Here is a 26,767-nt window from a genome sequence, read left to right as displayed (position 1 = left end):
TACTTCAATTTTGAGCCCCGAGAGAAATGCTTTTTTGCTCATAGCTAGGCAGCTTCATCACAAAATTGCAGTGTTTCACTGGAATAGACGGATGGAAACAGGATAATTTTTTATTGTTAGTTTGTGTTAATCCTCCTCAGCTAATGTATCTGATCTGGACGTGCCTAAATTTAAAACTAGTCAATTAGAAATTATGATTAACAAGGGGGAATCACTTCTTTTGATTGAGGTCTTAAAAAACTATGCATTTTTGTTCACGTTAGCAAAGATATTAAACTATTCACACTAAGTAATTAAAAAATTAAGCTTGTTTTCTTTCCTGTTCTTGTTACTGATTTACTAAAGTATTGAGCATATTTGGTCTCTTGAGAATTGTGGAGCAACTGCACTGAAAGGAAGTGATTCAAATTCCACATTACAAAAAACAACTTTGTTTTTGAAGGGGATTGTGTCGGCTATTTTCCAGGTACTGGGGAAAATTCCAGTTTAATTGTATGAATTAATAGCGTGACTGCCCATAGACAGAAGGATTCAAGGCAATTGGTGACATGGCTCTGAATATTCACAAGTTGATTTGTATAATAAGATTATATTGGCTGACAAATGAGGGTTCAGTTACATGAGTTACTCATGATCCCAGGTAACTTTGCCAAGATATTTATTTAAAAAAAAAAAAAAGTACTAGTAAATGATGCATGTATTTGTTAGTGCACCTTATAAAGAAATACATATGCTACACAGTTGCAATAGAAACTTGCTCTGAAAGTTGATGTAGAGAGCTACTTTTTTATCTTAGGTGAAGTATGTGACACTTGGGTAACAACCAAATTTTGCATATGCCCTAATTGCATAATAAATTGGTTTTAGTAGCCAACAATATATTACATTTCTAGTATGACAACAGAATAGTGGTAGTAAAAAATCTCTTGTGTAAGGTTGAGGTTTGTTGATGGAAAAATCCCATGGGGTTACCTAAAATAGACTAAATCACAGATGCTTTAAGGATCTCACACTGCAGTGGAATCTATGCGCTCTGACCAATTCGTTACATTCATTGAAAAAGAATAGAAAATTACTGTTGACTTTTTTTCTTTTATCCCTTGAAAATTTGAAACAGATGTTTCCTTATCAGACTTTTCTAAGATCAGTGGTGCTCATACAACAGTTGCCTGGTTACTTTTTAAGGAGGAAAAAAGCATTGGTACATTTGTTTGGAAAGCTTCCTACCTTTTCTCTTCCCTTCTTTGGGTATTGACTTATAAACAGATACCTAAAGGTTGCATTTTAAACCTGCTAGCCATGACAGTGTTTAAGTTGTATTAGTGTGTGTATATACCAATTTCATCTCCTAGTCAAGTGGTGTAATCATGGACCGCTGGTGAAAACATTCTTTCAGGAGGCTGAGTAAAACTGTCAGATCCTGCTCTCTGAGGTGAGGGGGTGTTGCAGTTTCTGTCCCAGCCTGGTGTGGAGGGAAGAGCCCATGGTGGAAGGGTAGAAGGAAAATGAGCCAACCACACACTCATCCAGCAGTAGCAGCTGCTGTTGGACCCAGCTCCACGCTCTGGTTCATTGGCTTTTGCCACTTTCAGACTTGCTGTGGCAGGCTCCGAATGATGAGGGACTAGCCATCTCACCTCCCCAACAGGGTAAGGGATGGGGGGGAAGGATCACCAGCCCCACATAACACTCCAAAGTGAAGAAAAGATGCTGTTACCAGGGCTCAAGGGATTGGAGGGCGGGGGGTTCCAGATGAGCCATAGGGAACTGGAGCCATTGAAGAAGGGAGAGGGGTGGGTGCAGCCAGGACTTGGAGGCATTTGGGGTGATTTATAAGGTATATGGATTTCTGTGTTGGGAGGGCAGCAGAAGGGCACTGCGGGAGTAAGTATGGGTGGGCATCGGGAGAAGAGAGAGGTTGGGCAAGGGAAGTGGTTTAAGGGATGGTGGGGACTATAGAGGAAGTTTTAAGAGGTGGGTTTGTTGGGGAATGGGACTTGGGACGGTGAGCGGTGGCAGGGGGTTGGCAGCTGATGTTTTATGGGCACATTTGGGGAGATGGGAGTTGGGATGGTGGAGAGGTGAGATCAGTGGGGGGGCTGTGGCAGGAGGAGGTTCTGTGGGGTTTGGGTTTATATAAGGGGTGGTGGCTGTGGGTTTATTTGGAGGGTGCAAAGAGGTTGGGTGTGTTTGGAGATGAGTTATTGGAGTTTGATGGGTTTAAGCAGGGGCTGGGAAGATGGGTTATTTGGGGGTTGGGTAGGAGTCTGTGGAGAGGGAGTTATTTGGGGTTCTGTGGTAAGGGGATTGTGGAGATCCATGGGGTGGGGGGGCTGGGAGCGCAGGGAGCTGTGTGGCAGTGCTGGTGGCCACAGTTGGCTGTGTCTGGCTCCGTCTTCCACCTCCGTCTCACTTCTTCCCTCTCTCCCTCGCTGGCACTAACCCCAGCTCCCCTCACAGGAATGGAGTCATTGCGACTGCACCAGGGATGGGGCTGGGGCAGGGGCTGGGGCTGGCTTGCTGCATGCTGATTGTGCTCAAGATGGACTCTGCCTGCGGCATCACTATGGGGCCCCACAGATTCACCTCATCCCGCTGCAGTGCTCTGGGGACTCCCCCTGTTTGTCCTTCTGCTCGGCAGTCAGGCAGCTCGGTGCTAAGCTGGCTCTGGCACCACAGGATGCAGAGCTATGCCTGCTGATCTGGTGGGCTTGCATTTGGAAGGGCTGAGCCTTTTCTACCATTAGCTGTCTGCTACCGCTGACTGTAAGAAATATCTTCAATATTTGTGGCTCCAGTGTCCAGGTAGTCTACCAGTTCTGTCATTCAGGAGCAAAAATATGCATTAGCCATAGACCTGTATTAACCATTTCTTGGCTTTGAGCAATTAATGACTGAAGAATCTTTCGTTCTTCTAGTTGTTAAAAAAACAAAAGATTGTGTAGCTCTCCACAGAAGTTTTTTTTTCCTCTGGAGGCATGGAGATATTAACATAGGATAAACAGCAATCTTTGATTCTTCTATGTCACTTGGTATTTTGGGAGCATCAGCGGTGGCAGATCACTTGTATCCTTGGGACTGAGTCCTCTAAAGAAACACAGGATTGGTAAATAAAATTCTGTGTGATTATTTATTTGCCAAAGCTCCATGTAGACAGGTAAACCTTACTTCAGAAAGGTTTTGCTTTTGTGTTTGTTTTTGTTTGTTTGGTTGGTTGGTTTTTTGTCCTGTGATGCTGCTATAAGATTTAGGTGTGTTGACATCAAGAGCTACAGAATTTCAGTGAGCATCATGTTATTTGCACTGTCATGACCTGTTTTTCCTTTCGAGAGCAGCAATATGTATTCAGCAGTATTGTTAGCTTAAAACACCTAGTCTTGGACTAACTAAGTCTTGGACTAACTCATAGGTCAGACTCCAAACCTTGGAGTCTGACCTGTGAGCCAGAATCAGATGAGGTGAAACAAGATCTACTTGAAAATACTCCTGAACATACTATTTTTTTCATTAAAAACCTAACTGAACTCTTTCCAGTTTCTGATTAGAAATCTAGAATAAATTCTAGATAATACTTCAGCATTTTGGACAAATGCATGTTGCCTCACCTTCTCTAAAACTGTTGTGGGTCAGGTTCCTTTACCAACAACTGAAGGAAGTTGGGAGGACATTTGGTTCCAATCAGTGTCTGCTTTTGAAGGAATCAGTCTGTTCCTTTCAGGCATCTTGTAGTCTTTACTCCCTCTTCTAAAGCCCAAGTCTGTAACCTTTCCGCTTACTTGTCATGACATCAAATCCTGAAAATGTAATCTGTGAGAAAGCAAGATACTTGCTTTTGGAGCACTACACAGTGTATGTCTTGTAACCTAAACTAACTACTTCTGTACCCATCTTATTTCTGTAAATATTTTAGTGCCTCACAGAGTTCCTAACCAAAAAAAGCTGTGTTCTAATTTTCATTACTATTTTCTTAATCAGTGCTTTTTTTTAGTGATTCTTTTGCTGTAACTGACTTTGCTAATGACTTTAAAGATATTAAGATGTTCCAGGTTGAGAGTCTTGAATTGGCCTTTTGTTAACGGAAGCCACTCCTCTGCTCGGTGGTTTCCGAGGGAAGAGCTCCTCTGTCACACTGACCAGCATCCAACCTGGAAACCAGTACTGAGCCCGGTACCGATACTCAAGACCTGGAACTACAGGATCTGGTCAGTGCAGAAGAAGAGGAGGAGGGCCCCCTGCTAGTGCAGACCATCTCCTCCCGAGAGAAGGCAGTGTCAGGTATGGGTGGCTCGACACCTCAAGAAGACTTCAAAGCTCCCCAGGGTCTACTGAAGAGAGTGGCCTCAAACCTAGGGCTGGAAGTGGAGGTACTGAAAGACTCCTCCCACAGCCTGGTCAACACCTTGGCCGCAGTGGCCCTGTTGAGGGTGGCCCTACCCCTCAATGAGGCCAGTATCGGTTCAATCAAAACCTTATGGCAGATACCTCCCGCTTCAAAGGGCAGAGAAGAAGTACTTTGTTCCCATCATGTGGTATGAGTACTTATATTCCCATCCCTCTCCTGGGTCTCTTTGTGGTCTTTGCGGCCAACGAAAGAGACAGGCAGGGGCTGCAAGGTGTGACCCCCCCCAGGCGAAGGACTCAAAGAAACTAGACCTTTTTGGTAGAAAAGTTTATTCTACTTGTGGTTTGCCCCTCCGCATCTCCAGCGAGTAGGCATTGCTCGGGAGGTATGACTCTAACATCTGGGATCCATTTCAAAATTGAAAAACTCGCTGCCCCAGGAGTCCAAACAGAAATTTTCCGCTTTGGTGGAGGAAGGGAAGGCTATAGCCAGGGCTTCCCTGCAAGCTGCCCTTGACACCGTGGATGCAGCTGCCAGAACTATGGCATCAGCAGTAGTCATGCAAAGATGCTCCTGGTGCCAGTCCTCAGGCCTATCTTTGAGGTTCAACAGTCCCTTCTGGACCTTCGGTTCGAGGGAGTTTCCCTCTTCTCAGAGCAGATGGATGCAAAGCTCCATGGTCTGAAGGATTCTAGAGCACCCTCAAGTCCCTGGACCTCTGTGCCCCAGCACCTTCAAGGAAACACTTCAGACCTCAGTGGCCAGTCCAGGTCTTGGCTGTGCCAGGGCCTGTTTAAGAAGGAAGGCAGGGCTATAAGCAGAGACAACCATGCCCACTTGCTTCAACCTTGCTACCGGGCCCTCACAAATATTCACCAGGCCCCAAGCAGAAATGTTCCCTAGTGCATAATCTTCTCATCAGGTCAAATGGGACAACAACTGGATGGTAGACTTCCTCCTAATTATCTGCAAGACACATCTGAATTTGCCGTCTGAAGTCCTGGTGATTTAACTCCTGTCTATAATCTCTTCAAGAACTGAACATTTTCATAAAAATTGTTTAGTCTCTCTCAACATGTAGACAAAGTGAAATAGTTTCCCCCAGCTTTCATGGCTGTCTTCTAAGTGGTGACATCTGAGATTATAGAAGAGGTGACAGCTCTGTATTTCAGAAGTACTTACTTTGGGTATGTCTACACTGCAGTTAGACACCCGCAGCAGGCCTGTGCCAGCTGACTCAGTCTAAGGGGCTATTTAACTACCGTGTAGATGCTCAGGCTGCAGCCCGAATTCTGGGACCCTCGCATCTACCAGGGCGCCAGCGCAAGCCCAATCATCTATGTCGCAATTAAACAGCTCTTTAGCCGAAGCCCCAGAAACCTGAGTCTGCTGGCACAGGTCAACCACAGGTTTTTAATTGCAGTGTAGACATATGTTCTATCAGATAAATGCCATGTGTTCCAATCCCACAGTTTGTGTCTTGTTGTATTGGAGCATTGAAATGGTTGTAAAGAAAAGAGAAAAATAATCTGCAGCAAATCTATGGCTCTACTCAGACCAGTCTGAATAGGTATTCTGAGAAAGACAGAAACCCATGTGTATTATATAGGTTTGAGGTTTTACAGTAACCAAGGGTATATGTTTTGGTTTTCATTTTTAGTGAAACATAGAGATTGATGTTGCTATGTTGGGAGCTACAGCAGGTCAGGGTAAGGTCACATGGTCAGATTAAAACTTTCAAAAAATAAGGTCATCACATTTTTTTTCTGATCACCTACTCATATTACTAAATGTTACGTTACATTTGAATACTTTTTGGTAATTTTAATTATAATTATTACTTACAGACCAAATTCAATTTAAAGCAACACTGTTAACTAGTATATTTGTATGAATCTTTTAAAAATCAATTCTAATGGAAACTGTATTTTTGCCTATTGAGAGTATTTCTCTGCAGGACTTACAGCCCATGCAAAAAAATGTTGTGGGGGAGGGGGACGAATGTGACATGCACATGTGAATGTGAAATCACATGCATGAGGTTTTTCTATAGGCTTGTGCTCTTGTCTACTCACCGTAGACAAGAATAATTCGCCTAAAAAGGGGAGAGAAGTTTGATGGTGATAAAAAAAAAAAAAAAAAATTCTCTCCCCTTCTGAGTGGTGAAACTGATGCTGTGTTTCTCCCCTTTCAATCCTCCCCATCATCTTCAGTTAGCTTCCGAAGGAGGTTGTAAACAAGTAAGAGGAAGAGGACCCAGCTGTACTCAGTCACTCCCTTTATCCTTACTAGGAGGAGGATGGGAAGGAAAAAGAGCTGCCTGTTCCTAGAACCCCCTCTTGCTTGGAGAAGGAGAATGCAGAAGACCCTTGTACTGTGTAGTGGAGGAACTCCGTCCAGTCCGTGTGTGTTTGTGTGGCATAGCAAATGGGAGTATGTGATATGGGGGACATCTTTAAGGGAGCAGAGAAGGCAAACTGATAGTTTTTGTTTTAAGTAAAGCTGCATGAGAAAATGGTGTAAAAACTGGATGATGACAAAGTCTGAGTTGAAGGGAAAAGTCATGCTGAATTTTCCAAGATGTTATAAATGGTTTTTCAGTAGTTCTCATGAAAGGATTCCCTTTAAATGCTAACCCAAGAATGCAGACTTGTTCAGAGAACAAATAAAAGGTTTCATCAGACAAGCTAAGGCCTTTGGAGAACTGTTTTAGCTGTCTGTGTAATAAATAGCATCAGAAGGCATTATTATGGATGGCTTTCTGTATTATCTCTATTCTGTAGTTTATAAGGTTTCCAAGATGGCATTAAGACCTGATACAAATCCCACTGAAGCAGAATAGGTTTTGTAAATCAGCCCAGAGATGTCTCTGCTTAGTGGCCAGTGCCATTGGTGGGCAACAAGTAACCATTAAAGGAAGCACAGAACCCAAACAGGTTATAAATACAATGCTAGCATTTTAAAGTTAAAACATTAAAGGAAGCTGATCTAACCATCCACTGAGAATTACTGTGGAAGGTCACTGTACTTTTCACTGAATGTTGTTAGATGAGAAATTGTCTTTAGGTTTGAATTTGATTGACTCTGTCAGGAAAAGATAGAATATCAGTCCATTGCTGTTACTAGTATTTGATATTTTGACATGTTCATCCACGTAAATAACCATATTCTCTTATCACTCCTGTAACTTTGATGCTTCGACCAGGAGAAGCCAGTTTATTAGTCTTCCAAGTTCTTAAACAAGCTGTAGTAAATACTTGTAAACAATGTCTTTTCCCACGGTTGGTGGAAGGTAGACTCTCAACTTTGAAACACAATATTTAATCTCTATTATGGCTTGTTCTTGGGGCATTTGAAGTGTATGCTGCATTGTGTCGGTGAAACTTTTCAAAAGCCATCCCTCATGGTAGTGCCAGTAATGACAACTGCCACTGTAGCAACTAGGCTTGGTATAAAACCATTACATTTGTTGGGTAGAAATTTTAGATATTTTACTTCTTAGTAGTAGTATTACTATCAATTTTGGAGTAACTGCACCTTTGACCTTCTCCATGGTCTGCTCTGGGAATGCCAGTTGGGGTTTCAGGACTTTAGCCTACATCTCCCTGGACAGGAATCTCTGTCCCTTCTTTCTCCAGAAAGGATTTTAGGCCACAGTCCCCTGCAGTGCACTTTGATATCCCCAGCAAGCCAGTTTGACTGTAGACAGCACCTAAACTCTGCTCTCTCTCCAAGGGCTGTGAACAGTGTATGGCAACAGTTACAAGTTACCACACAGCTCGTTTTCAGCAGAGTACATCTATTCAGGACATAAAGCATATAGAAAATAAATAAATAAACATAAAAGGACTTACCCTCTCACTAAACATACCAGAAATTGCCCAAGGCCTTGGCAAGTTAAAAAGCTTCCAACCCTTCTGGCAAGGGCTTGGCTCCCCTGTTGGGCAAAAGTTCATGTCAGTTGGAAAGAATGCTCTGAGTCTTTTTAAACTCAACTGTTCTATGCCAAGTTCTTCCTTTGTACCTTTGCCTTTCCTCTGGGACTGCCCTAACCCCAATATATGAAAACCACTCTAGAGGGAAGTACTTCTCTGGAGCTGTTTACAAACTCAGGGACTTGAGTAATCTCTCCCCACTGTTATTCCTGGGGGAGCTCTGCTACCCCTCCCACCTTGGATTTGCGTACAATCCCTGACCCACAATGATACATACAACATTCATAAATGTAATACGTGATCCCTAAATACACTGCATATGGCTGCAATACCTATCGTAATTACTGCTTCTACAGAATGTTGTAATTTCTTTCCTGCAGGTATTATAGTTCAGTTATTAACAGGCAAATATTTATTTTATTTGACTTACAGAAAAATGGCTACTTTAACAAAGATTGAGCATTTTTTGCAAAGCTAATTAAAATCACCCTTTTTATTTTAAGTATTTAATATTTCCATTCACAGTGTCTGAGCAACACACCTCCACTAACAGAATACTTCCTAAATGACAAATATCAGGACGAGCTAAATTTTGACAATCCTTTAGGAATGCGAGGTGAAATAGCAAAAGCTTATGCAGAGCTCATCAAGCAAATATGGTCAGGAAAATACAGCTACGTCACACCAAGAGCATTTAAGGTTGGTATTACTTAAATTATAATTTTGAGTTTGAATGTATACAGTGAATTTGTTTTCGCAGCTGAAGTATATGAAATGTATAAAACATATAACAAATAATTAGGGCTGTCAATCACAGTTAACTCACACTATTAACTCAAAAAAATTAATCATGATTAAAAAAATTAATTGCGATTAATCACAGTTTTAATTGCACTGTTAAACTATAGAATACCAGTTGAAATTTATTAAATATTTTAGATGTTTTTTCTACGTTTTCATATGTATTGTATTCAGTGTTGTAATTGAAATCAGTGTACATTATTTTTTATTACAAATCTTTGCACTGTAAAAACGATAAAAAATAGTATTTTTCAGTTCACCTCATACAAGTATTGTAGTGCAGTCTTTTTGTCGTGAAAGTGCAACTTATAAATGTAGACTTTTTTTTGTTACATAACTGCACTCAAAAACAAAACTCCAGAGGACATGCTTCCATGCTGATGATGCTCACTTAAAAAAAAAAAGCGTTAAATAAATTTGTGACTGAACTCCTTGTGGGATAATTATATGTCCCCTTCTCTGTTTTACCCGCATTCTGCCATATATTTCATGTTATAGCAGTCTCAGATGATGACCCAGCACATGTTCATTTTAAGAACACTTTCACTGCAAATTTGACCATATACAAAGAAGGTACCAATGTGAGATTTCTAAAGATAGCTACAGCTCTCGACCCAAGGTCTAAGAATCTGAAGTGCCTTCCAAAATCTGAGAGGGACAGGGTGTGGAGCATGCTTTCAGAAGTCTTAAAAGAGCAACATTCTTTTAAGTTCCGATGCAGAAACTACAGAGCCCAAACCACCAAAAAAGAAAATCAGCCTTCTGCTGGTGGCATCTGACTCAGATAATAAAAATGAACCTGCATCAGGCCACACTGCTTTGGCTAGTTATCGAGCAGAACCCATCATCAGCATGGATGCATGTCCTCTGGAATGGTGGTTAAAGAATGAAGGGACATATGAATCTTTAGCTCATCTGGCACATAAATATCCTGTGACGCAGGCTAGAACAGTGCCATGCGAATGCCTGTTCTCACTTTAAGGTGACATCATAAACAAGTAGTGGCAAGCATTATTTCCTGCACATGTAAACAAACTTGTTTGTCTGAGCGATTGACTGAACAAGAAATAGGACTGAATGAACTTGCAGGCTCTAAAATTTTACATTGTTTTTGAATGCATGTTTTTTTGTAGATAATTCTACATTTGTAAGTTCAACTTTCACGATAAAGAGATTGCACGACAGTGCTTGTATAGGTCAGGGGTGGACAAACTTTTTGGCCTGAGGGCCACAGCTGGGTAGAGAAATTGCATGCAGGGCCATGAATGTAGGGCTGGGGCAGGAGGTTGGGGTGCGTGAGGGGATGTGGGAGGGAGTGTGGTGTGCAGGAAGGGGCTCAAGGCAAGGGGTAGGGGCACAGGAAGGGTGCAGGCTGTACAAGGGGGCTCAGGCCAGGGGGTTGGGGTGCAGAGTGTGGGAGGGGGCTCAGGGCAGGGGGTTGGGGGCTCAGGGCAGGAGGTTGATGTGCAGGAGGGGTGCGGCAGGGGCTCAGGGCAGGGGGTTGGGATGCAGGCTCCGGGCTGGCGCTGCTTACCTTGAGTGGCTCTGGGGTGGCAGTGGCGTGCAGCAGGGCTAAGGCAGGCTTGTGGTTCCCCGTTCCCAGCCAGTGGGAGCTGCATGGGGCGGTGCCTGCAGGCAAGGGCAGCGTGTGGAGCCCTCTGCCCCCTCCTGCTCCCCCAGAGGCCACAGGGACCTGGTGCCAGCCGCTTCTGGGAGTGGCGCCTGCCTTAACCTCGCAGCACCACAGGGGTGGCAATCGCGCAGGCTGGATCCAAAGCCCTGACGGGCCAGATCTGGCCTGCAGGCCGTAGTTTGCCCACCTCTGTATTAGAATTGAAAAATACTGTTTCTTTTATTTCTTTTATTTTTTTACAAAAATAAATATAAAGTAAGCACTGTACACTTTGTATTCTGTGTTGTAATTGAAATCAATATATTTGAAAATGTAGAAAACATCCAAAAATTATTTAAATAAATGGTATTCTATTGACAGCTCTACAAATAATTTTAAAAATTGAGTTTTGAAACAGTGAGCTAGCGGTCCATTCAGTTGGCTGCCTCTTAACAATTTAGAGCAACAAGGTGGGTGAGGTAATATCTTTTATTGGACCAACTTCTGTTGGTGAGACAAGCTTTTGAAAATTCTCCCTCTCCCAGATGCCTCTCTTTAAAAAGTCCAATATTATCTGACCTCCCTTGTTTCTCTAATATCCTGGGACCAACGCAGCTACAACAACTCTGTACACATCATAACAATTTTTCAGTCAACTATTTACTTTCTTAAGAAAAATCCCCCCCCAAAAAATCTAGTTACTCTTTTTGCTGTGCTTTGTATTCATTATATATTTTAATTCAAAATGTTAGTTGTAGCGTCATTTCTGTAGCGCTATATCTTTCCCTTGACTGATTTTCAGGCTGTTTCATCTTGACTTTAACATGCTCTCAAGATGTTTTTTCTATAGTCTAGTCAGAAGTTTATGTAATTTTCCTCGGCTCTTTTACAAGAATAAGACTTTTTTTCTCTATGCTTATTTGAATAATTTAGAAACTTAAGACCATGTACGAAATATTTCCTGTATTATGCTTCCCTTTAAAAAGTAATGTGGACTGTTCATAGTATTTTAAATAGGACACCACTGATTCATTTTACTGTGCTATAATTTCCTCTTTCTTTAATTTGATACTGTATTTTTATATCCCAGATCTTTGTTAGCTTTTGGTTATTGTTAATAAGCATACTAATGTTTTTAGTTGTTGTTAATCCTCATTGTCTTCTGGTCACTTACTTCTCTACCATATATTTTTCTGCTTCCATGTTATTTTCCTTTCATTAATATTTTTACCTTATAATTCTCTTCTTACAGTGTTTTGTCTCTTGCATATGTCTGTCAGTTATAGTCTTTTTTTTCTATTCTATCGTTTACATTTGTGGGGGATTGCGAGAGGGTTTTTTTTTTTTTCTTGTTTACTGCACTAGATTAACCCCCCACTGGTGATAGCTGTCCTCAGCAGTCGGAGGGCATTGCACCGTGGGGCTGTTTCACCACCCAGAAAGCAAATAATGTTTACCCAGCGAGGGCAGCATTAAACTGTGGCCAGAGCTCCATTAGTGCCCTGCCTGTAGAGGCTGAGGGGAGGAGGTGCTGAATCCTTGCATCATTTCTACTTCTGCCTTCCATCATGGACATGCCCCTTTGCCGGCCATACCACCACTTCCCTACTCTTGGGGTGGCACTCTGGCTGCAGGCTCCCTCGTTAGCAGTGATTGATCTGCCATTGTTTGCCAGCCCCAAATCATTTCTGAAAAAAATATCCTCCTTGACCCTTCTTCCTCATTCAACTGGTTTGACGAGCTTTAGCCTGCTTCTCTTGTACTAACATAGCAGCCTGTACGCCTATCTTTTCATTATAGTGTTTACTACTATGGCACTTTCCATATAGTATCTGAATGTCTCACAAACATTTAAGAATTTATCCTTACAATGCTCCCCTTTACAAATGGGGACACTGAGTTACAGAGAGGTGTTAAGTGACTAGTCTAAGGAGTAATCTGTAGTATAGTTGGGAATAGAACCCAGACCTCCTGCGTACCAGTGCAGTGTTTTTTAACCACAAAAACATCCTTCCTCTCCAAGAGCTCCTCCCAAAGCTCCATGCAAGCATGTTCAGCTATGTAATATTCCTTGCTATGGCCCCTGAGTGGCAGCCATTCTTGAAAACACAAGGTACCAGATGCAATCATTGATTTCTAAGCATTGTTACGTGCTGGTAGCCCCTGGCTATTTATTAGTTTACACAAAATCAAACTTTAAATTTCCCAAACTGAAAATTTTCATATATGCTCTCTAGACACAAGTGGGACGATTTGCACCTCAGTTTTCTGGATATCAGCAACAAGACTGTCAAGAACTTCTAGCTTTTCTTTTAGATGGTTTACATGAAGATTTGAATCGGATTAGGAAAAAGCCTTATATTCAATTAAAGGATGCAGATGGAAGGCCAGACAAGGTAATGTTCTTAGTATTGGTTTTCTTTGTGTTCATTACTTAATGCTACAGTACGTTGTAAGATATTGTTGCCCCTTTGTCAAGCATTAACATTTGGGGGGGCTGCTTAGTGGCAGAGAATTTAGGGGAAGAGAATTTAATGGATACAAAGACTCAAGATATTTTGTAGTCTCATTTATTTACATGTACACAATTCCTGTTTACTTTGAAAAGAGATAGCAAAAAGAGCATCAAGGCTATACAGAGATAATTCCACTTGCAGAGACTCCATCCAACACGCCAAGAAAAGCAGGTGCATTTTGGACCCCTGGTCTTGCAGTCTCTTACTTTCAGCATACTTGTCAGTTCCTGTTTCCTGCCTCTCTCATCTATACTCCTAACTAGGGAAACTCCACAGCCCTAAGTTGCTTGTCTGTAGAGCATCATTATACACACTAACCCTGGGCTACTTCAGATGGGGATTTTTGTCTTCAACTTCCTTTTTGTCCAGTTACTCAGCCAAATAGATCAAACATCCATTGGAGCTGATTTCTGAGTCTCTATCCTAACAAGTGTTTAACTCTCACAATCCCCTTAACAAGTGAGGTGTCATTGCTGTAGTCAGCCCATGTGCAGTCCTTGGGGTCAGACTTTTTTTTTGTACATTTAATCCATGTAATGGATAGTCTCATATTAACGACTTGTATCAGTAATACATAACATGCATTTCATTAGTGTGGTTTTTTTGCTATAACCCAAGTTCTATTTTAATTGTAGGTGGTTGCTGAGGAAGCCTGGGAGAACCATTTAAAAAGAAATGATTCCATCATTGTAGATATATTTCATGGTCTTTTTAAATCCACCCTTGTTTGCCCTGAATGTGCAAAGATTTCTGTAACCTTTGATCCCTTTTGTTACTTGACACTTCCATTACCCATGAAAAAAGAACGCACTTTGGAAGTTTATTTAGTTAGAATGGATCCACTTACTAAACCTATGCAGGTAAGAAATATTTTTGTTTACGTAAAACGTCTGTGGTGTTAAAATCTTTTTTTCTGTTCATGTTTTTAACACTTGACAGAACAGGCAGTAAATCTGACAAATTAAATTTGTCAGGATGGTACGGTTTTTTGACTTTCATCTCTGTTACTTATTAATGAGGAAACTTTGTAAAAGACACATTTTACTATAACTCTACTCAATTTCAAGGAAGATATTGATAATTTATTTTACTACTATATTAATTTCCCCTAATCTTTTAAATCCAGGCTGTGTTCTTTATTATTATTATTTATTATTAGTTTGTTTCCAATATTGTCAAAATAAGCTACTTGCTATGCAAACATAAAGAAATTCACAGTCCCTGCCCCAAGTCTAAAATGACAAACATCAAAAGTTCGGTGGAGTACAATGCACTAGTAAAGTGAGTTCTTGATACAGATTTTTATTTTTTATTAAATATGTAAACTATGCCCAGTTGCCCTCAATTTTCCATTATTAGTCAGCAAATATTCTGTAGTCATCAAAGGATCTTCAGAAAATATTTGAATGTGGAAAGGGTGGTCTTGTGGGCCAATTCAAGAGGGAATTAGATGCGAAAGGAGTGACTTGGAACAGAGCCCATAGACTATTGTGGGAGAAGCAGACATTGAGATTCACAGACTGTAGTTGGTGGAAGAGATTGTAGGAGATATGTAAGGGTGGTTAAATAGGAAGGGGCTGAGTTGTGAAAGCCCTTGAATACTTGAACCTGGTGTAGTAGAGGCGGGGGAACAGTGGAAGATGGGAGAGAAGAGTGACAACGCCAGAACTGAGTTACTTTAGCAGCAATGTTTTTTGGACTGAAGGGGGCAATGTGCATGTTAAGGAGGCAGGTACAGTAAGTGAGGTGGGAGACAAGAACCCGATGAGAGTTTCGACTGCAGGAGCAGAAAGGAGGTTGGCTTGTGGAGGGGAAAAAGTCAAGGTTTGGACATAATCTGGTTGGATGGGTCAAGCGAAAGAGGAGTCGAAGATAGCAGTTACACAACTGAGTAATAGAGAAGATAGTAAAAAGAAAAGGAGTACTTGTGGCACCTTGGAGACTAACAAATTTATTTGAGCATAAGCTTCCGTGAGCTACAGCTCACTTCATCGGCTGCATCTCACGAAAGCTTATGCTCAGATAAATTTGTTAGTCTCCAAGGTGCCACAAGTACTCCTTTTCTTTTTGCGAATACAGACTAACACGGCTGCTACTCTGAAACCAGAGAAGATAGTAACTTTAGTAGTAAGTGGAGAATAGTGTAGCACAGAGGGAGGAAAAAAGCAGGAGTGGAGTTTAGGTGCATTGAGTTTAAGGTAATAGTGTGACTTTCAGGAGAAGCTGAAGAGACAGGTTGAGCCCTCATGGTTGGATATGAAATTTTTTTTCATTTGGAAATTAACTCATGAGATAATTGTCTATTTCTAGTTACTCTTGTGTCTCTTTGATGCACATAAGTGCTAAGAAATGTCCGTCTGAAATCTTCTTGGGACAAACTATGCATGCACAGACAGACATGTTTCTGGACACAATCCTGAAGAGCTTAATATTAAATCTTTGTTTTGGTCATCTGATCAGTGTTCTGCATCTCCATGCAGGAACCCAAAGTTCAGTCACTTCCCCAGGTTGAAAATGCTGCAAAATGATGTCTGTCTTCACACAAAACAGCAATCCATTTGGCAAGTTAAAAAGTTGCATTTTTAGTCTTTGAAAAAGCACTGGCAAGCCTACAGTGAGAAAGATTGCCAAGAATTAAAAATAATCATCTTCGGAGTTCTTACCATAGTTAAAGAAAAATTTCACCTGCTTGTTGTTCCTACCAGTTTTTTCTGAAACCTTGAGTAGTATCTAGAACATCTAACTTCATGTTGTTATAATAGTTGTTAACACCGTGTGACCATGCTTGGATTGACTTGACTTTTTTCCTTTGTACTTAATGGAATTTAAAAAAAAAAAAAAAATCCAGGGGGAGGATTGCTGCATATCTCCATGAAAGTTTCATCTGGCTCTCTCAGGAGGATACAAGGGACATCCCTGTGTGCATAAACAACATTGCTCTGCATGGCCCCTCAACCTTATCCTACCAGGATATGAAAAGCAGATAACACTATTTCTGTTCATTGCGCTGCTACTGTTTCTCGTACAAGTAAAACAATGAAAAATCGATACCGGTGTCCTATTAACTTAAGAGTTGGGCTGGGCACCTCTTTACATTTAAACACTGTAAGGAAAAACACCTGCACGCACTTACACAAGATTCCTTCCCCTTCATTGGGCTCATCCATGCGTAACTGTTGGGACTGTCTAGGCTGTGGTGGAGTCTTGACAGGTCCTGACTTGTGGCATAGCTGGATACCCTCACCCCCACACTGGGTTCCCCTCCTTGTGTCCAGAGCAGGGGTCTCTGTCCAGGCTTCTCCTAGGTATCCACAGTGTCTGTGGGTGCTGGTGGGCATCTCATGCAGCATTTTGTAAAAGCATCAGGTCTGTGGCTCATCACCAGATTGATTGCTAGCCTTCTTGGCCTCGTATGCCTGTCACAGTTCCTTTGCTTTCATGCAGCACTGTTACTGATCCCTTTCGTACCCCTTCTCCTGCATCCCCTGTGCAATCTGCTCGTAGATGTCCACGTTCGTATGATTGGTCTGTAGTTGTGCCTGCACAGCTGCTTCTACCCACGGGCACAGGAGATCCAATATCTCCTGTCTCTCTAGGCAGGAGCATGTCTAGTACATGGAGCTGATGTGGTCGGTTAGTCAGCTGCACACAAGGGAGAGCTGCTAGGTGTGCTTGCCATGGTGGGCAATCAGGAAAAGGCATTTCAGAAATACACAGGAGACTCCGGGGCAGTGGAATTCACAATTGTGACCAGAACAGTCAGTGTTGCAGAGAACAGCCTTGTTGGAACAGCTGCTGGAGAACTGTTAGAGTTGACATAGGTCATGCAGTTGTCTGCACTTACACTGCATTGACCTTAGTAGGTCGACTAAACGTTAATGAAGTCCCTACCCTCTGTTTGCCAGAAAATGGGAATAGGCAACAAGGGATGGATCACTTGACGATTACCTGTTCTGTTCATTCCCTCTGGGGCACCTGGCACTGGCCACTGTTGCAAGACAGGCTACAGGGCTAGATGGAACTTGGGTCTGAGCCAATATGGTCGTTCTTTTGACTATGGCTCAAAGTCATTTGGGGAGGTGGTTTAACTGTGTTACCATAACGGGTTGCTTATGTTTTCCAGAGACAAATTTGAGTGTAGACTTATGCATAAATAGGTCAAGGCAAGGCGGATTACTTTGACCTAACTTTGTAGTATAGACCAGGCCTAAGTCACTTTTGAAAATGGGGTATAGGTGTGTTTGAAAATTATTACCCTGTGTCTAAATACATTTCACTGTTGGTTTTTTGTATGGGAAAGAAGTGGCCTCACATGAAATAGCACATTGTAGAGTATTATATGTACTATTAGTATGCTCACTTTTAGACTAATAAAACTGTGGATGTCCAGAATGTATTTGCAGTAACAAATAAACGTAATGAGTAAATCTGTTACATGGTAGGTTATAAATTCCGTATATAATGAGAATCTAAATAAGAATGTAAAGACGCACACTAAGACTGTACACAAACTGTGGACGTATGACAACTTTTCTCAAGCGGCTTCAGTCCTTTAAGAGTGAAAAATTATCACTTTTTTTTTTAGTACAAAGTAGTAGTTCCGAAAATTGGAAATATACTGGACCTTTGCACAGCACTGTCAACTTTGTCTGGTGTTGCTGCAGATAAGGTAAGACATTGCTGAGGTAATCATTTATACATAGCCCAATGTTAAATATTTTCAGTGTTTTTAAACCAATTTAAGAGTGACTTAATTTTTTATTTCCTTTTAGATGATAGTTACTGATATATACAATCATAGGTTCCACAGAATATTTGCTATGGATGAAAATTTGAGTAGTATTATGGAACGCGATGACATCTATGTGTAAGTTCAAATAGTCTCTTTTTATTGTCAGGAAATACTTACATATTGAGTAGGGCTGTCGATTTAATACCAGCTAACTCATGTGATTAACTCAAAAAAATTAATCGTGATTAAAAAAAATGTATTGCGATTAATCCCAGTTTTAATCGCACTGTTAAACCATAGAATACCACTTGAAATTTATTAAATATTTTGGATGTTTTTCTACATTTTCAAATATATTGATTTCAGTTACAACACAATATGAAGTGTACAGTACTCACCTTATATTATTTTTGATTAAAAATATTTGCACTGTACAAATGATAAAGAAAAGAAATAGTATTTCTGTAGCGATTGTAGTGCAATTTCTTTATTTTGAAAGTACAATTTACAAATATAGATATTTTTTGTTACAGAACTGCACTCCAAAACAAAACAATGTAAAACTTTAGAGCCTACAAGTCCACTCAGTTCTACTTATTCAGCCAATCGCTAAGCCAAACAAGTTTGTTTACATTTACAGGAGATAATGCTGCCCGCTTCTTATTTAGAATGTCAGCTGAAAGTGAGAACAGGCGTTCGTGTGGTGATTTTGTAGACTGCTTTGTAAGGTATTTACGTACCAGGTATGCTAAGCATTCATATGCCCCTTCATGCTTCGGCCACCATTCCAGAGGACATGCTTCCATGCTGATGATGCTCGTTAAAAAAAGTGTTAATTAAATTTGTGACTGAACTTGGGGGAGAACTGTATGTCTCCTACTCTTTTATCTGCATTCTGCCATATATTTCATGTTGTAGCAGTCTCGGATGATGACCCAGTACGTGTTGTTCGTTTTAAGAACACCTTCGCCATAGATGTGACAAAACGCAAAGAAGGTACCAATATGAGATTTCTAAAGATAGCTACAGCATTCAACTCAAGGCTTAAGAATCTGAAGTGCCTTCCAAAATCTGAGAGGGACAATTTGTGGAGCATGCTTTCGGAAGAGTTAAGAGCAACAGTCCGATGTGGAAACTACAGAACCCGAACCACCAAAACAGAAATCAGCCTTCTGCTGGTGGCATCTGACTTGTATGATGAAAATTAACATGCGTCGGTGCACACTGCTTTGGATTGTTATTGAGCAAAATCCATCATCAGCATGGACACGTGCTCTGGAATGGTGGCCGAAGCATGAAGGGGCATATGAATGTTGAGCATATCTGCTAAATACCTTGCAATACCGGCTACAAAATTGCCACCCGAATGCCTATTCTCACTTTCAGGAGACATTGTAAACAAGAAGCAGGCAGCATTATCTCCTGCAAATGTAAACAAACTTGTTTCTCTTAGCGATTGGCTGAACAAGAAGTAGGATTGAGCGGACTCATAGGCTCTAACGTTTTCCTTTGTTTGATTTTTGAATGCAGTTATTTTTTCTGTATGTAATTTATCTACATTTGTAAGTTCAACTTTCATGATAGAGATTCCACTACAGTATTTGTATTGGGTGAATTTTGTTTTTTACAGTGCAAATGTTTGTAATAAACATAAATATAAAGTGAGCACTGTACACTTTGTATTCTGTGTTGTAACTGAAATCAGTATATTTGAAAATGTAGAAAACATCCAAAAATATTAAAAAAATGAATCAAACAATAATAGAATATCATTTATTTAAATCACTTGACAGCCCTAATATTAAGTATAAATTTGTGTGGAGTTGGATTTAGTTACAGCTAAATAAATTAATTGCATAGAAGAAACATGCAATAAACAGAAGTCTTGGTTTTCTGTCAGATTCTTCTAAATGACCTTTGTCTTGCCTGCTTTTCTATTTTTTAAGATTTGAAATCGCTATCAACAGAACAGAGGATACAGAGCAAGTCATAATTCCTGTTTGTTTAAGGGAAAAGTATAGACATACCAGTTACAGCCACCATAGTGGTTCTTCGCTGTTTGGTCAGCCTTTTCTTATAACAGTGCCTAGAAACAATACTGAAGATAAACTGTATAACCTTCTGCTGTTGAGAATGTGGTAAGAATATTACTTGAAAATTTTTTTAAATGTAAGTAACAGTAATAATCAGGTTCTGAGGATGATTGCTTTTTATATGCATTGTTAGGGAACTCTGATTAGACTTTCACGGGCAGTTATATTTGTTTTCTGTAAAATAAGACTATTTTTTACTCAAGTTTTTAACCTCTTGAGAGCCAAACTAGACTTGGTTTTAGTTCGATTTTTTTAATGGCATTTACGTCATTCAAAAATAGTGTCATGTTTGAAGGAGGGTGGTTATATTTGAGGGAAGAGGTTTTTTGGTTTGGGGTTTATTGGTGTGTGGAGGGGGCGTTGTTTAATCATGGCAGTTAGGGCTTGTCTACATGGGAAAGTTTCACCTGTTGTACCAGATTAGTTATACTGGGATAGCTCTCCCCGTGGAGACTCTCATTCTGGAATAGGAACATCCACACAGGGAGTTATTCCGGTAGGTGGATGAGGTAATATCTTTTATTGGACCAACTTCTGTTGGTGAGAGAGACAAGCTTTTGAGCTCACACAAAACTCTTCTTCAGGTATAATTATATCAGTTTAAATTCACACCTTACCTTATGCTGGTATAACTTTCTCTTGTAGACATGTCCTCATAGTACAAGGTGTACAAAATTTTTCTATATCTGACCAGTTATATAGACAGTGTGGTTGGGATACTAAATAAAACAGAAACTAATATAGAGCAAAGGAGATTGCACACAGTTAAAAAAACTCTATAGAAAAAGCAAGAAGAAATGTGCTTCAGAAACAGTTTGTTGCAGCAATTGATATGAGTTCACTTTATTCCTTTAATGTAACTGTGAATCATGGCAGGAATACAGTACGTTGTAAGAGCATTTACACTACCTACTGTATTTTCAGTGCTCTTATTACTTTACAAGCAAGTATTCATCTTAAACAAAACCCAGTGGTATACAAATGTTCATTATTATTTTCAATTGTTTATTTTAGCCGATATGTGAAAACATGTACTGAAAGTGAAGACACTGAAGGAACCCTACACTGCTGTAAGGACCATGGTATCAATGGTAATGGCCCGAATGGAATACATGAAGAAGGATCCCCAAGTAAGGCTTGAATAGTTACACTTGTTTAATATTTTGAGTTCAGTGTAAGATTCATACTTTAATGCCCTTCTGCCCCAATTACGTAATTCTCCCTTTTTCCTCTTGATTCTAACCACCACCCTCAAAGCCACCACATTAAGTCTGTATCGCTGCAGGTAAGCTTAAGCTAAAGGCAGTGTTAAAAACGGATGTGAGGAGTGTTCATTGCAGCACTTCCAGTTCTCACTTAGCCAGATTTGACTCCCTGGCTGTCAGGATAATGTATTGCTACTAGACCACCAGGCTGGCCCCCAAATTTGTTTTAAAATTGACAATTTGGAGGCTTAAAAGCCTTGATATTTAAACTTTCTTTTGAGTGGTGTAGCTACTTTAAGCTTCAAATTTACTGAACTCAGCAGGACTGTTATTTTTCTTCTTTTAACTTTTAAGGCAATTTGTTCAAGAGACAGTAATTGCAAGGAACTTAGCAGAATTTGAGTGGCGGTGACCTGTTAGCTAGGAGTTAAACTCTTAAAAATGTGGTATCACGTTTCCTTTTGCTGGTTGGACTCTTAGCATGTTCACAGACATCTGGGTTCAAAAGAGGAAAATATTTTTGTCATAAATCTAGAGAGAGTTTAGTTGAACATTCCAGTGTGTGCTGAAAGCATGAGGAAAGTGAAAAGAGGAGTGTGTGAGAACACTGGCTGAAGGGGGAAACATTAAAATGAAATTGAAAATGGTGGTGGTACATACGTAAAGTTGTGTATAGAGTGAGGATGGGTCCTTTCCAATTTGTAAGAAACCGTCTTCAACTATGGTATATGTGGAAGGAGACCATGTGAGGTACTTACCAGAAAATCAAAAAGCCCCAAGTCCTGTGGAGTATAACAAACATCTTGCCCTTCAGTCTAGATTTTGCTGGTTTTCCTAATTTCAATAACAATGCAAAACTTCATAGTAGGAGGAAAAATGCAGCACCTTAAAACGCTGCCTAAATAGAATGCACTGTCAGATTTGTTGAATTACACCCTATTTCGTTAGGTGAAATGGAGACAGATGAACAAGATGACGAATCCAGCCAGGATCAGGAACTTCCTTCCGAGAATGAAAACAGCCAATCAGAAGACTCAGTTGGAGGAGACAATGATTCTGAAAATGGATTGTGTACTGAGGAAACTTGCAAAGGTCAACTACTCATGGGACACAAAAAACGATTGTTTACATTCCAGTTCAACAATTTAGGCAGTACTGACATCAACTATATCAAAGATGATACCAGACATATTAGATTTGATGATAGGCAACTCAGGCTTGATGGTAAGTCATTGGGGGATGGGTTTGGTTAAATTTGATCACAATGTTTTTTGTGTTTCTGGTACCATTTCCTTGAACAGCTGTGCCTTCTGTTGGTAGGCTACTCATGTTTTTTTCCCAGTGCATACGTGTATGTACCTATGTGCTTATAGTCTGTCTTCAGGAAAATATGTATATCATCTCTTGTTCGAGCCAACGAACATTGTTCAGCTTGACATTGCAAGCTGTTGATTTTTAGAAACACATAACTTTCACACATTTTAATGAAACCAAATTTTGGATTTTCTTAAACTTGTACCAACTGTTATTTTAGTTTATTTTGATTAGTAATCGCTACAAATTAAACATACTTTCAGATAATAAATGTATTTTTGAGGGGAACATGTGTTTTCCTTTTTAGAAAGATCTTTTCTTGCTTTGGATTGGGATCCTGAAATGAAAAAAAGATACTTTGATGATAATGCAGCAGAGGTAAGGCATTTATTTTACGCTTCTTTTTCAGCAATTACTAAACTTTTATCATGCAAATATATGGTTTAATGCACTATTTATGTGAAGTGTAGATTTCTAGAAATATTTCAAAGAAAGAGTAGAGAGATATAGTACATTTTGTAATAAACTACTTTACCATAAAAGAAACCCCTTATATCTAACAATTTAGGTGATCTGAGGCTTACTAATTTAGAAGAATAAATCTAAAAGATGTGAAACTTAATTACATTTGAACACATTCTGAGCAGTTTTCCGTATTTAGGAGCTTGTAGGTACTGTTCATAGTAAGACGATATCACTAAAATGAGTTTTGTTTCATTTGTTCTCTTAACTCAAGAAATACTTCTCTTTAGGATTTTGAAAAACATGAAAGTGTGGAATATAAACCTCCAAAAAAGCCTTTTGTGAAATTAAAAGATTGCATTGAACTATTTACAACAAAGGAGAAACTAGGTGCTGAAGATCCATGGTAAGAGCAAAAATGAAACTTGATGTGCTGAACTAGTTCTGTAGACAGTGTGTTTCAAACTGTGGTCCATGGAGCACTTGCTGGTGAGCTGCAGATTGCTCACATGGTACTTGCAGTCCTTATTCCATCTGCTAAACTGCATGAAAACACAACTAAGGATACATTACATATTTTCTTTACTATGTAAGCTATTTCTGTAACTGCTACTGGGATGTTATATGATTGCATATGGGAAGGGAAACAGTCCATGCTCTCATGAATAGGAGGGGAGCTGGTCTGCATTATGAAATCATTAGAGAACCACTCCTGTACAGATTTGTAGTGAAGTGATGAGAATGAGTATGGTTCTAGCTGAGATTGAAAAGTTTATCATATATTAAACCTTTTCTACACAAACACTTACTGTGTGTTTATATTTATATATGAAAAGCTTTGGTTCACTTAAAATTTTCCATTAGCGTGAGAGAGTCTACTTGTTCTAGTGATGTCTCTGCAACTGGTAGAATATTTCAGACCAGTTGGACTTTTTAAATGTACCGGCTGCGTATATTAGGTGTAGTATTGTTGAATTTTTTCAAACCAATGTATGTATTATAAAGTGCTGTTCTTCTATAAGGGGACATCTGAATATTCTCAGTTGTGAGATTTTTCCCTCAGTACCAATGAGCTTTGGGGATCTTTTAGAAAGCAGTTCCCATTGGAACCTCATGAGAGCCTCTTCAGAGCACCAGATGTTCAAGAGGCTCTGCAAGTGGCCACCTAATTTCTTCCTTCCTTCCTGCAGCTAGCTTCACTGTGTAACCAGAGAACCGTTCTTTTTTTTTTAAACCTAAAATCTCCTGTTAGCTTGTTGGTTCAGGTATAGTTTCTAGATCATTGTGCAGTTTGAATCCCAGGCAGACTCTGTTCCAGGGCATCCTGTCCAATTCAGAAGACCCAGACTAGAGGGGAAAAAAACCTTTTTAAGCAGTGTATTTGATGCCCCCGCACCTTCCTGAAATCAAATATACATAATTGCTGCCTGACCTGCCGCATGTGAGGCCATTTTCCAGTTTGTTGCTCAGCATGTAAGGCCTTTACAGCTCAAACTAAGGAGGACAGGCACTCTCTCTTTTAGGACTTTCTCACAGTGGCAGCCTTACACATCAGATCCTGGGATCTGCTCTTTGGTCGGAGCTTGTCCTGGCCCCATGCAGAGACAAGAGTAGATTTTCATTGGATTTGAAGCAGTCCAAAATGGGGTGAAAGAAGCTTTTGGTCCTGTGATCCTCAGTTTTATCTGGTTTAAAGTCGAAAGAAATCTGAATCCAGTTTCAGACCTGCTCTGACAACAAGGAGTCAGGGCTGCATTATCTGAATCGAAGTGCTAGAATAGTCTTGATTGATTTACTAGTGTTTTGTTGGTGCTTCCACATAAACACAAACTGGCCAGCGCTGTCAGGGCAGGTCTTGGGAAGTACGTGTACATGAATCTCCTGGATTAATCATCAGATATCCTTACTCCAAAATGGGATGGTCTTGGTTCACTTAATCTTGCAGCTTAGATCATGGGACACTGACCTCTGCAATGGTTCAGAGTATCTTGTAGCAGTCAAAGAAAAAAATCACATTGAAATGTTACACCTAGAAATGGAAAAAGTTTTCTCTGTAGCAGCAGATTAGTGCCTATCTCCGTGCTGTGCTCTACTTAATGTATTATAGACTGTTTAATATAGCTGAAGTTTCTTTGCCTCTTCGTGTAATCAAAAGTTATTTGTCTACCATCTCAACATACCACACACTCCCATAGACTCTTCAAACATCCCACCGCATGGAGAACATGTTCTGATGGGAGATGTCAACTTAACGCTTGTCATAGTTAATGACTGTGACCTTTGAAACTTTGGGGAGAGTCCACTTTATTCCATTAGTCACTAACGACAGCTTTCTGAATCAAAATTACAACTTCAAGAAAGGTGAGAGACTTGCAGGCTTTGATGGCTGATCCTCCCTTTGCCATATTCCAAAGGCACAAAGTTGTCATGATCATGCAAGTTCATCCAAGATGCTTATCTTTAAATAAATAAATAAACTGACTGGTTCCATCTGAACCAGACCATGTAATATCCTGGTTTTCGTTTCAAAATGTCATTCTCAACAGGGAAAGGTAGATGCCCACACCCTCGATGTTAAGAGGGCTTTGAGGTTTTTAATTGGATAAAACTAAGTTTTATGTAGGAAGTTACCTGAACTTTTTTTGTATCTTTTGGAAAGCAGTGTAAGAAGAATGTCATTTCCACTTAGAGCCTATCAAAATGCACGTATGCTGATCGTGGCTTTTTTTCTCTTTCCCTCTTTTGGCTGGGAAGTTGGTACACTTGTTTTTCTTTCAGCTAGATTGTATCTTTAATTTATATCAAAGGCACCCAGAGGGTTTTTAAACATTTCCTAGAATCTAAATTAAAAATTAAAATTGCCCTTTGGCTTTGGTATCAGCACCTGGTAGCCTTGGAGCTCAGGCTTGTAGGGCTAAAGCAACATCATTGACCTGCTTCAGCAAGGATTCCATCATAGAAATATTCAATATTCTACCTGAAGTTTTCTTTATGCAGCACCATTCTCTTAATTTGTCATCTTGATGTGATGTTTGTTTTGGGAGGGCAGTTCTGCAGTCCTTTCTAATTAGAACTTAGCCTGCCTTCCTAGCAGTTATACTGTTACTTACATTTGCCTAAGTGGAAATATGCAGAGGCCGCTTCAAAGAAAAGATTATTTTTCATGATTCTTACCTGCCCCACCTTCCCTACTTCTTTGGAATTGTATTCTCTCAAAGATTCAGAAGACAGAACCAAGGCAGCTAGGGATTTCACAGCCTCTTATCTCTGTTACAAATGTCCATTGCTGTTAGTGGGAGCTTTTGTGGTTGCAGTGGTCACTGCATTTCTTGAATGCTCTACGTTCAATGGCAGTGGGGTGGGAGCATATCCCACAAGTGTGGATGTGAGAAGTGACACTTGAAGAACCACAGTTACTGGTAAGTAAGCTCTTTCTTTCCAGATACTCATAACTTGCTGAAATTTTCCATATTCCTTCAGCTTCTTTTGAGTTCAGAAGGTTAAATTTTTTCTGCTTTAAAAAAAAATCTATAAAGACCGGCACCAAGGCATATTATATAGTATCTTTGCTATTTGACTTTTTTCCTTTGTTTATATTTCAAATATTAAAAATAAGTCTTGATCCCTAGAGTGCTTGAGCACCCACAGCTCACATTAATTTCAAGAGCGCAATCTTTCAGGTTCAGGCCATTAAACAGTGAACTGAAGGTTTACACATTCAGCTTCCAACCTGGTATATCTTTCTTGTTGGTGAT

General features: G+C 40.1%; 1 protein-coding gene and 1 long non-coding RNA gene across 8 annotated transcripts in view; one reads left to right on the top strand and one right to left on the bottom strand.

Annotated features, from left to right (window-relative positions):
* The window catches only part of USP15 (ubiquitin specific peptidase 15), a 132,996-nt gene that overhangs the window by 98,347 nt on the left and 7,882 nt on the right, over positions 1-26,767 (top strand). For all 7 annotated transcript variants that reach the window (XM_037887602.2, XM_037887609.2, XM_037887615.1 and 4 more), the window contains 10 exons: positions 8,803-8,976; positions 12,928-13,086; positions 13,842-14,066; positions 17,792-17,875; positions 17,979-18,073; positions 19,885-20,076; positions 21,046-21,161; positions 22,185-22,460; positions 22,858-22,928; positions 23,303-23,418. In XM_037887602.2, the coding sequence (XP_037743530.1) occupies positions 8,803-8,976; positions 12,928-13,086; positions 13,842-14,066; positions 17,792-17,875; positions 17,979-18,073; positions 19,885-20,076; positions 21,046-21,161; positions 22,185-22,460; positions 22,858-22,928; positions 23,303-23,418 (1,508 nt within the window). The remainder of the gene's footprint in view (positions 1-8,802; positions 8,977-12,927; positions 13,087-13,841; positions 14,067-17,791; positions 17,876-17,978; positions 18,074-19,884; positions 20,077-21,045; positions 21,162-22,184; positions 22,461-22,857; positions 22,929-23,302; positions 23,419-26,767) is intronic.
* The window catches only part of LOC114020415, a 36,985-nt gene continuing 32,949 nt past the window's right edge, over positions 22,732-26,767 (bottom strand). Inside the window, exon 4 of the long non-coding RNA XR_005223624.2 lies at positions 22,732-22,887. This is a non-coding gene — a long non-coding RNA (uncharacterized LOC114020415). The remainder of the gene's footprint in view (positions 22,888-26,767) is intronic.

Source organism: Chelonia mydas, chromosome 1 (genome assembly GCF_015237465.2).
Source record: "Chelonia mydas isolate rCheMyd1 chromosome 1, rCheMyd1.pri.v2, whole genome shotgun sequence".
In the NCBI taxonomy this organism is placed as follows: Eukaryota; Metazoa; Chordata; order Testudines; family Cheloniidae; genus Chelonia; species Chelonia mydas.
The sequence above is the reverse complement of the archived record's forward strand: the minus strand, read 5'-3'. Positions and strand labels throughout refer to the sequence as shown.